Source organism: Electrona antarctica (assembly GCF_951216825.1).
Source record: "Electrona antarctica genome assembly, chromosome: 8".
Lineage (NCBI taxonomy): Eukaryota > Metazoa > Chordata > Actinopteri > Myctophiformes > Myctophidae > Electrona > Electrona antarctica.
In genome coordinates, this window is record NC_136789.1 from 44,682,872 (window position 1) to 44,694,652 (window position 11,781).

The 11,781-nt window shown below is 42.7% G+C and overlaps 1 protein-coding gene across 1 annotated transcript; it reads right to left on the bottom strand.

Annotated features, from left to right (window-relative positions):
• Nucleotides 1–224: 224 nt before the first annotated feature.
• On the bottom strand, nt 225–10,568 carry fhdc3 (FH2 domain containing 3). The gene is made up of 12 exons (XM_079508375.1): nt 10,384–10,568; nt 7,837–8,312; nt 7,537–7,598; nt 5,119–5,221; nt 4,744–4,829; nt 4,488–4,588; nt 3,519–3,589; nt 3,204–3,311; nt 2,447–2,517; nt 2,225–2,342; nt 1,898–2,062; nt 225–1,571 (listed from the first exon to the last, which is right to left on the bottom strand). The coding sequence occupies exons 1-12, from the start codon at nt 10,421–10,423 to the stop codon at nt 426–428; spliced, it is 2,547 nt and encodes an 848-aa protein (XP_079364501.1). The 5' UTR covers nt 10,424–10,568; the 3' UTR covers nt 225–425.
• Between the last annotated feature and the right edge of the window lie 1,213 nt (nt 10,569–11,781).

Sequence of the window (11,781 nt, forward strand, 5' to 3'; positions counted from 1 at the left end):
AGTGTCCATTTTAACATTTAGCTAGACTGGACATGTATTCTAGATTAATTTAATTCTTCCTAGTCAAAAGTAACTTTTCACAATCTACAATAACATTTGTCGCTTTTTTTTTTACAATAGTGTGGGCAGATAACATTATGGACATTTTAAGGCAATAGTAAATACCCGTTTAGATCATGGGACAATATTAGTTTTTTAACAGTGCTGAAAAACACATTTTCACATGGTTTTAAAAGTTTATTAAAAATTGACATTGGGTAGAAATCTACCCTTTATTAAAACAGACAAAAACATTTAAAAAAAAGCCAGCATAGACAAAAAGCCAGCATAGACAAAAAGCCAGCATAGACAAAAGCCAGCATAGACAAAAAGCTAGCATAGACAAAAAGTTAAATGAAGACGAAAGACAAACTCAAATAAAACTACTAGCAAATTCCTGTCTTAATTTCTATACTGGTAGTTTTACTCCTGGTCCGTGAACGTTTTAAAAACGAAAATAACCCAGAAGTGCGTTCCTCTGCACTGCGAATCAAGGGAGATTCAGAGGAACCTCTAGCTCTCTCCACCTTCAAAGACTCTGTTGAGGTCGTTTTTTGAGGTACGCCTCTCTTGAAAAAGTCCCCCAGCCAAGAGCCGGATCCCTTGTGGTCATCCAGGGAGATAGACCTTGGGATCGCACCTTGGGAGGCTACTCTCTGAGCTGGGCAATCAGGAAGAGAAGCAGTCTCCCCAGATGCTTTTCTGGAGGATGCTGGACTGTTTGGGTCAGGGAAACAGGGTGAATGATGGTCGCCACCGCCACCACCATCTTGTCCGGCAGAGAGAGAGGCCATACGGGGGAAGGTGGGGGTGGTCGGGGTAGAGGTGGAGTATGGTGAGCCGGGATTTGGGGACAGCTGCCAAATTCCTTCATCCAAGTCGTCTCCGCTGGGCAAAGACAGGATTTTGTTGAGGCGGAGATTGCGTTTGTTGCGCTGCCGGGGAGTGTTCGACCGAGGGCAGGATAAGGGGCTGAGTATAGTCCAGGGGGAATTGCTACCGAGGGAGACCAAATCCCTGTTTCTGGGCTCCGGGGTACCTATGATGACAGGGGAATCGAGGGAAGTATCCACTCTGCGTGGGCTGTCTGGGACTTTGTGGCTGTGGCGGTGGCAGACCACCTTATGCATCTTCTCAGCTTTCTGCTCGTTCACCACAGCAGGCTTGGTCCCCTCTACCACCCCATCTCCTTGCAGCTTGGGTTGTTTCTTCTCAGGGCTTCGCTCCGGGCCTCTGCCTGAGTCCTCTAGTTCTTCTGTCGACATGTCGATCAGGGAGAGGACCTCTGGGGAGGATACTACTACCAGTGCAGGGGATCCTGTGATCGGGGAAAGGGCACGTCTCCTGCTTCGGACACTTCCCTCCCGAGATGTACTGAGGAAGCTGTGGAGGACCGTCTCCAAGCTGGAAGCTACCATGGAAGACTGGGAATCTTCACTGGTTACAGATCGTGCGGAGGGACGTCTTGTAGAATTATTAATGCTCTCCCTCTGCTGGCGCCTGAGCTCTGCTGCCTCACGCACACGATTCTCCTGCAAAAGAGTAAAGGGAGGAGTTTGAATTTAAACCAGCCAGTGTGTTTTCTGTCTGTACAGCTTCATTTCAGGTACTATTATTAATTTGATTATATTTATTCAGGGTACTAGGTTTACTAAGCCAATGTATGAGCAGTTCCACCTGAGCAGTTAGGGGTTAAGTGCCTTGCTCAAGGGCACTTCAAAAGTGGGCGTTGAAGAGGTTGGTTGGTCATTCACCCACCCAGGTTATTCCTGCTGGTCTGGGGAAACTCTTGGCCGCATATCACTAACATTTAGGCCACCATGGCCTATACATTACATTGTAACGCCATCAGTCTCACCTGTATGGCCACGTCAAACTTCCTACAAAAGGAGCTGAAGATGGAGCAGCACTCCTCCAGTTTGAAGACAGAAGGGTCTTCACAGAAAAACTCTGCCACAGCACGACTCTGAGAGGCGAGCTCCTGCAGAGACAGTTCCACGTCAGACAGCATAGCGTCAGCCCTCTGCAGAATAAAAACATAGATAGTAAGAAGCATTTTAGCACCGAAGATGGACAAAGGGAAATCTAAATGCAATATTAGTTTTCAATCAAATGTAAATTAGCATGACTGACTGAAACCTAAAGGCCTGCTGTGTTTCAGACTTCAGAAAAAAAACATGCTCACCAAGATAAACGTCTCAAGGTGTTGGAATAGATCAGGTTGTCTGCTGGCAAACAGTTTTACTTCCTTGATCTTCTGGACTTCTCTTTGGAAGTCCATCTCAACCTCCTCTTTGGAACATCTACACAGTCACCAACATATAAACAATATAGGAAATGAAAAAGATCAAACATTTTTAAAATGACTGACAGTCACAGTACAGTACGTGCTGCATCTGCCACCAACCTTAATGCTTTTCCAATATGTTCAAGTTGGCTGGAAAACGTCAGCAACACAGGGTCGATGACCTCTGCTTGCTTCAGGTTGGAGACAATAATCAGAGATAAGATGTCAGTGCCATGTCAGAGTTACCATATAAAGCTACAGTCACAGATATGCATTAGCTGCATCGGATGCAGCAGCTTCCCTGTTCACTTCCATGTAAGTGTAAGTGCTGGAGCGCATGAACTCCGACACGAGTAAAGCGTCGGGTTCAACACTGGTGAATCTTGACTGCGCACCAACCAATGGCAATGGGTCAGAAGCGCCGTGCGTTGGCACATTTACGAACTACACACCGGAAAACCAGCACCCCTGCCGGCACTGCCAATAGCCCAGCAAGATAAAATGGGAAATAGATGCATCTCAGATTGGCTTGCATTGAAGATGCATTAACTATGACGCGTCTGACGCAGATGTCACTGCAGCCCAAGGTATTTAATTTGGCCCATAGTGCCCTGACAAGCAATGCATAAGAAAATCTAATAAAAAAAAACTGGTAGGACTACAATAAGATACACTACATAATGGGGTATACAGTATTACTGCAGTGTACTTGCAGAACATATATTCAAAAACTATTATTACAATTATATCCACAAGACGGCTGATATTTGTCTTTCATCTTGATTCATATTTAGTAGCAGGCAACCTTAAAAGAACATATGATAATCAGTGTGGTGAGGAGTGATTGGTACATCCAACATACCCACCCACTTCTCACCTTGGCAACAAAGTGCATCAGGTTCATGCCAGGCTTGTTGGCCTTTGTGTCTGCCAGCTTGAGGAGTGAGGGCATCCTGAAGCCAATGGCGTTGCCGCTGTAGCCACCCTGCACAATATACATTTGCGGTATTTGGCTGATAAACGTATTGAGTGAATAATTATAAGCAAGCAAAACCCTAGTAATTCCTCAGTCATTAAACTGACAAAAAGACTGACACATTCTAATAATTTATAATAAATAGGATTGGGATTTAACGATGAAAGCTGGAGTTGATAAAACTGTATAATTATGTACAGTAGGAAGAATACCCACAGAGTTCATGTAATTCCCAGCTTTCAACACCAGACGAATGACTGAGTGGAGATCATCGCAGTCCAACAGCTCTGTAGGGGAGAGGGAGCGAGAGAGAGACAAAGAACAGTGTAGCCAAAGTCAAGTCTGCTGTACACTCTGATTTTGAACGTCTTATCTATGCTTTTATCTCAACCCGACTCAACTCCTGTAATGCACTTTTATGATGGCGTTAGCCAAGCCTGCTTGTCACGACTACAGTTGGTCCAAAACGTGGCCATTTGCCTACTCATTCACCGCCACCAGGGGGCGCCAAAAGTCCCAGACCGCCACCATAAATCTTTTATATATTTATTTATTTTTCTAGTCTAAAAAAAAAAACATGTTATAAAACACGAAAAACACGTCCTTGGCGCTCCAGGACATCATGAAAAAGAAGTTAAATAAGTCCTTGGCGACCATTGAGTTTTAAAGGGGTGCGGACTGCGGAAATGTGATCACATCTCCCCGATTCTTGCCTACAGTACCTAGCTATATTGGCTAGCTGTTCGTTACAGGATTCAGTTTAAGATTGTAATGTTTGTTTTAAGTCTTTAAATGGGTTGGCACCACTGTACATATCGGAGCTTCTAGCTCCCAATAACTCTACAAGGGTCTTGAGGTCCAGTGACATGACTGATATAGTGATGTTCTGTTCTTGCCGTTTTAATTGCGATCCGGACTCCTTTTAATTTGTTCTTGATCATGTTTTTGATCTTGTTATATTGTGTTATCTTTCTTTTGTTGATTGTTTTATTATGTAAAGCACTTTGGGCTACATTTGATTTTGATGTCATGAAAGGTGCATTACAAATAAAGTTTATTATTACCATCATTATTATTATTCTATATGTTGTCTTGTATATTGTGTTTAGCTTTTTTCTTTTTGTATAGAATTTCAAGCATAAGAATAACTCTTTGATCTGGTATTACGTGATGTATGCATGTTACCTTTAGCTGCCTTGGTCAACACTGCAGTGGAGTTCTTCACCTCCTCCATAAGAGGAAAGAACTCCTCCCTGAGCACCAATGTTTTCAGCTGGTCCTCATAGCTAAAAGATAACATCACAACACACCAATTCATTTTGGTTTGCTACTTTGCTTACACACTGTATTCCTCAAGTATAGTTTCGTGCAAATTGATAATTGTCTTTATAGACAGTGGTGTGTGCTCATTTCAATTTAAAAGTAAAGCACCAAGACTTACCGTGGCACTTTTACCAGCTCCACCATAAACTGATCAGCCTCGGGTAACTTGGCGAGGTTTCCACTGTAGGACAGCAGCTGTCTCACCTGTACAATCACACAAACACTGGCTAATATGTTTTAATAACTCAAACTTATATAGTGCAGAGTACCTAAAGAGGAAGCAACAAATAAAAACAACTTTATTAGAGGAAGAAAATTAACACTAAAAGCTAAGGAATAAAATCATTAAAAACAGTGAAAAGAGGGTTTTGTATCACCAGGTTTTACATCAACTCTCTCTCTCTCCTCACAATATGTCGTTCTGATTAAATATTGAACCGATGACAAGTAAGGAAGGAAGACAATTAAATGAGAACTGTAGAGTTGTAGCTACCTCACTTTCCTCTGGAAGCATTTTACACAGTTCTTTGAGTTTGCCTGATCCAAATCGGAGCCAGTTCCCATGACGAATGTCTTCAACCAGTTCATTGACTGGCCTGTAGAGGGAGACAAGGGACAATTGAAATATTAAGTAAGGTGGTAGGTGAGCCCTGATATGTATGAATAACTAACAAGTAACTTCTTGGTCCCATATGTGATCTTTAAATGTATTCAAGATTGCGTTTTAGATCTGTCTATCTAATGTATATCTCTATTCTCTCAGACTCAAACATGGTGTGTGTGTGTGTGTGTGTGTGTGTGTGTGTGTGTGTGTGTTATGACCAGGGACTGCCTAGTAGCAATTTGATCAGACTGAGAACCGCGATTGTACAATTGTTGTTCCAGACTTGCGTGGCGCCCAAGTCAGCTGTCACCCGCCGGTCTAATAAGAATAACTTAAAACAATTTAAATGGTTTTGTACCCCCTACTCCTGCACCCCTCATCTCTTCTGGTAGCTTCATTCTAATGACAGCAGAGAAGGAGGTGTTTACAATGAAGCTCTACCTGATAACACCACTCGAAGGCTGCTAATACGTTTTGAAATTGAAATATTATTCAAGGTTGTTACAGTGCTCCGCTGTTGACGCACACGCTTGAGAGGTGCATTTGGTATTCAAATTGAGACCTGAAGCTGGAACTGAAAGTCAATATAATCAACATGATAAGGCTCATATACTGCACATAACACTAGGTGAAACTCTTCAGTTACACTGCACACTACATTTAGTTCACAATAACATCTCACAATGATGTCCACTCCAGACCCAAGATCAATTTCAACAGGCAAATGTAATGGTTGAACCTATGATATAAAATACACAGCAAAAACTTCTTGTCCTGATACAGACTTTTATACAGACTTTAAATGACCAACTCAACAGTTCACAAACTGCACTCTACAGTAAAATATAAATAACAACCAACTTTCATAGGGCATAAACCTGTTGTTCTGACCTTGCTGCTCAGCATGTGATTATGTTCCTAGTTTTTATCCTATTTTTGAAATACCGTAATTGTTGTCACGGAAACGGTCGGTGGCGTAACGTTAGGCCACGACGCCACCCTATAAAGTGTGGCACATAGTTATTAGAAGATCAAGAATATAATATTACTTCAGGTAAACATATCATACAGTAAGTATCCTATATTGCGAGTAATAGTACAGGAAATCTATGGAAAATAAAGGGTCAACCTCAATCTAATTGCAAAAAAAACAAACTCAGCTGATTTTGCATCTTCAATATATCCTGAATAACAGAAAAAAAGTTGCCTGGAATTGTCTGAGGGGAAAGTGTTGAAAATGGCCTGTACCGTATGGCCACCATTGACATCCTATTATAAGGCAATATTTTCTAAATTTCCTTATGCTTTGAGTAACATGTGACATATCAAACTAGGGGGTTTTCATGATGCTTGAAGCCATTCCAAGCATTAGTTTTGCACAGAAACACTCATTGGGCTAGATTTTGCCATAGCAACTTGCTCAAATGTGATGATGTCGGATGTTATCAAGTTAAAAGATAATTTGAATGTATTTGAATATGGAATAAGATACCGGTAGAAGTCAAACTTAATTTCTGTCTGACAGTGTTTGGCATAAAGTTACAGTGCTCCTCTCTCTGCTGCTGTAACTCCTTTGGGAGGGCTGTGACTCGTAGAGTGAAGCCCCATTCTCTATGCTTACTCATGCTCCCCTGTGAGAAAAAAATGTAGTGGCACTCCAAATGGTAAATGGTGTATTTATATAGTGCAAAGGAGCTTTAGAATGTGCATTACAATGTGTCACTCCGTTTAACTTTAGCACCGGTTGAAAAACATGGCCATGTTTTTGACAAACAAGATAGAAATGCAGTTTAAAGCTGTAATCCAGGCCTGGGCCACCGGCGTGTTGGTCCCGGGCACCCTAGGCTGCAATGCCAGCCTGACAGATCGTCATGGGTTCGAATCCCGATCCCGACGACCTTTGCTGCGTGTCTCTCCTCATCTCCATAAAAGCCCATAAATAATTCTTAAAAAATAAAAGCAATCCAGAACTAATGTGAATTAATAAAATATTATTTTGAGTATAACTAGCAATGTATAACTACGATATAACTAGCACATCTGCAGTGGTTGAGGTGGTCTACCTACTCTTCTATTGAGATATTCAGACCCCGTGTTGGGTAGGACACAGACACAAGTAGTACAGTACTGCCTAAAGCTCATAAGCACAACATCTCCCTGGACAAGCTGGGGATTGCCATCGAAATTAGGCATTTCATGCGAGAGACCCAGGTTTGAATCCTAGGTGGGAGAAAAGTTATGCTGTATACAAATTGCAGTTTCTCTCATACAGGAAAGTATGAAAAATTACATTTTGCGGCCCATTACCTCTTGAATTGTTTCAGGAAGATCGTAAGATTCATACTCTTCTTGGAGTTAAGAATTGACACCTAGAGAGAGAAACTGCTGATTATTACAGCAGGTCCAAAACCGTTCAAACAAACAAGCAAACACTGGAGACACCTCAGAGTTCAGCATGACATCTAGCATTGACTACGGGGAAGCAACATATCAGGTGTTGTTTAATTTATGACTGAATCTTTGACCACTTCCTCAATGATGAATAGGTTTCTATGAGAACTTCAACTCCTGGTGGTTAGGGTTAGGTGGTTGAAGCTAGCCAATTACCTGTGTCTGATGAGTTAACGGAGGCAAGCCCTTGCGACCCAGACTGTGGGATTGCTGTTGTGGGGCCGATCTGTTCTCAGCAAAGCTGAACAGCTCCTCCATGATGTGGGTGTCAAGCACAAGATTCTTGTGCGACCGCTCGCACGTCCACACGTTCAACTTCCCTATGACGCTCTGGCGGGGGATGGCATCCCAGTTCACCTTCTTCATGGAATGGCGCTGGGCACCCCGAGTAAATCCAGGTGGTTCCAGGAGTGGAGGTGGTGGGGGAGGTGGAGGTGGTGGTGGTGGAGGAGGTGGAGGAGGTGGTGGTGGTGGTGGTGGAGGAGCACAGGGTGTAAAGATGTTGGAGGGTCGGGAAGGTGAAGCATGCTGATCCAACACCTCCTGTGCGTTTGGATGAGAACGGATGTCCAGGGGAGGGGGAAATGCAATTGTTCCTTTCATCAGCATCACTTGTGTCACAAAACTCAGACCTGAGGGAACATAAGACAAAGTTGAATCATGGCCATTTTACAACCGCATACGAGCAACCTGACACACTGATCACACATTCAAAGCCAAATATAATCTACAGTACCTTTTTTATGCTGGTTAAAAAGCTCCAACAGACAATGTTATAGCACCTTTCGGAACCTTTTTGTATTTGGGATGTCATCCCAAATACAAAAAAGGTATACAGCCTACTAGCCGCAATTTGCAACTCTAGATTTTTTTTATAATGGGATGAATCTAGAGTTGAAATACCCTCCATTGACTCCCCACTCATCCAATTTGGTTTGTGATCTGCTTGTCTTAAACAACGTTAAACTCACAAACATTTCAGCTGTAGTCCAAGCTTGAATTATCCTCTTTCAATCTGCCGAGCTTGTTTTTCATAAAAATCCCCCGTAGACATGTTATGAGCTACTTTCTGTCAAGACATCCTCTGCAGGTTATTCTTTTTCTAAGTGTTGCAGTTTGGAAGCACTCGTTTTTGTTAACGGGTCGCGCTGCTGCCTCCTGCATTATGTGCAAATTCGAAACAGGTGGTACGCTGGGCCGCTCAGTGACTTATGACGAGTGCTTCCAAACTCCAGCACTTAGAAAAAGAATCACCTGCACAGAATTTATTGACAGCAAGTAGCTCATAACATGTCTACAGGGAATTTTTATGAAAAACAAGCTCGGCAGGATAATTCAAGCTTGGACTACAGCTGCAATGTTGGTGAGTTTAACGTTGTTTAAGACAAGCAGATCACAAACCAAATTGGATGAGTGGGGAGTCAATGGAGGGTATTGCAACTCTAGATTCATCCCATTGTAAACAAATCTAGAGTTGCAAATTGCGGCTAACAGCCTACAGGGTTCTGTAACGAGAGGCTAACAATGTTACTGAATTTTCAGTACCAACAATCAATGGCAATTTCTAGTGTTTAGAACATGTCATGATGATTACAATTTTGCATTAAAAAGTGAAAGCTTATTGATTACTTTTAAGTCCAGAAGCCATGTTCTTAGGATAGCAGCCATCTAGCCAAGATATCCAAAGTGGATCTACATCATCCATCATTGTTATTGATCAAGTTACAAACCACATTACATAGTCTAAATGATGCTATATCCTAGCCGCAATTTGCAACTCTAGATTTTTTTATAATGGGATGAATCTAGAGTTGCAATACCCTCCATTGACTCCCCACTCATCATTTTGCGTTTGCGATCTGCTTGTCTTAAACGACGTTAAACTCACCAACATTGCAGCTGTAGTCCAAGCTTGAATTATTCTCTTTCAATCTGCCGAGCTTGTTTTTCATAAAAATCCCCCGTAGACATGTTATGAGCTACTTTCTGTCAAAAAGAAGAAATGTTGGAGTTTGGAAGCGCTCGTTTGTATTAAGGGGTCGCGCTGCTGCCTCCTGCATTATGTGCAAATGCGAAACAGATGCATGCAGGGACGTTCAGTGACTTACGACGAGCGCTTCCAAACTCCAGCACTTAGAAAAAGAATCACTTGCACAGAATTTCTTGACAGAAAGTAGCTCATAACATGTCTACGGGGGATTTTTATGAAAAACAAGATCGGCAGATTGAAAGAGAATAATTCAAGCTTGGACTACAGCTGCAATGTTGGTGAGTTTAACGTCGTTTAAGACAAGCAGATCGCAAACGCAAAATGATGAGTGGGGAGTCAATGGAGGGTATTGCAACTCTAGATTCATCCCATTATAAACAAATCTAGAGTTGCAAATTGCGGCTAGCTATATCCTACTGTTTTTATTCATAACCCTAGTTCCTGGCACTCTTTCCTGGTGTCCTGCTGCTGCTAAATGCTGCTGCTTGCAGGCCCAGCATGTTTACTAATCTCTCAAAAGTCAAAATAGATATTCATTAAATCATAACATTGGAAAAAAAGAGTACTGGTATTTTAACAGCCAATCAAGTAACCATGACTATTTCAACTGACAACGTGCAAATCAAACATTTTCATGCAAATATAAACAGTGTTCAGCATGATGTTCAAAATAGATATGAGATTCAGCCAACATCAAATGTTTTCATCCCTACCGACAAGGTATAAAATGTAGTCGACCACAGAATCCAGCATAGAGGAGTAAACCACAGGATGTAATGTCAATAAACTAATGCAGCTGAGCTGAGGACGGAGTGAGTCAGTGAGGAGGACGCCCCATTTTGATATTGCCTCCTATCTTTGACGTGCTACTGTGTACGCCCACACGGGCTCCGTCCGGCATCCATAGAGCGCAAGAGAGGTCACACTGCCCTAGGCCCTTAGCCTGGCTAATAAGCCAGACTAATATCACACAACACTGTCGCGGTATATCAGTCTGGGCTGGCTCCACTTGGATTTCATTTCCCGGGGAACATTTTCTCTTTGACGCAATTGGTCAGAGCTACTGTCAGTCAAAAGTCTCAAGCATTGAACGTCACTGTACCAAAGCCCGCCTATATTGCATACCGTGTCCCGATTGGTCCGACCTGTTCTCTGCTGTAGGAAAGAGGCGTGCTACTGAGCCTCGCCAGACCGTAATCCGCTGGTAGGCAACTTTTTTTTGCCAACGGCTGATTCGGTCTGGTTTATTAACCAGGCTACTAGGCCCTAGCCCCATGTGCCCTCTCCCTACGCTCATTCTGTAGCTACAGAATGAGTGTAGGGACCATTCTGTAGCTACAGAATGAGCGTAGGGAGAGGGCACATATGGGGCTACCCTAGGCCCTAGGAAGCGGTTCCAGCCAGGTGGTCCGACCTCAGGAGGTACATGATGGAGAGTTGGTAACCAAATGGACCATATAGATCTTTAACTCTTGAGAGCATAAGACTGTAAGACATAGATCTGTATTTCATTTTACGCTCTCAAGAGCTAAATTGTTGTTAAACAAACATCTGCATTACTTAATTTATGAGGTGGTAGACTTAATCTCAAAATGGTGGTCCATGGCTCAAATGCCGAATAAATAATGGGCCTTGATATACTGGCCTAGGCTGGACAGGTGTCCGGACAGGACACTGACATTCTGATGGCACTGCCATTGCCAGTGCTGAGCCTGGGCTCGGGTTGTATATTGCGACGAGTCACGAGTGCAACCACCATGCCCATATAGTGTATTACAATTATGTAGGCCAGGCCTATCAGCCTATGTAACTCGAACAAAGCGGGTAACAAAAAAGGCAGTAGGTCTAGTCATTACCGCAACAGATAATCTTCTCAGATATTATGACGCAAACAAGGCAAACAGCGACATCCAGCGGCAGCGCCAGAAGCTCAAAATGCACGCGCGCGCATGTACGTGGATGGATTTTGGGGTGGATATTTTAATTACGTGATAAAGATATTTATTTCGTGATGTGATTTTCTTGTCATATTAATTTTTTGTCCACATGTTTAAAGATTAGCACAATGTCACTGCCTATAAAATACAGCTATAGCTGTAGGCCTATTGTAT

Excerpts from the sequence above, each read along its gene's own strand:
- fhdc3 (XM_079508375.1), bottom strand. The coding sequence starts at position 10,423 with ATGCTGGATTCTGTGGTCGACTACATTTTATACCTTGTCG. Across the intron at positions 5,222-7,536 it reads TTCCTGAAACAATTCAAGAG|GCCAGTCAATGAACTGGTTG; the intron begins GTAATGGGCCGC and ends CTCCCTCTACAG. Across the intron at positions 2,343-2,446 it reads CATATTGGAAAAGCATTAAG|ATGTTCCAAAGAGGAGGTTG; the intron begins GTTGGTGGCAGA and ends GTGACTGTGTAG.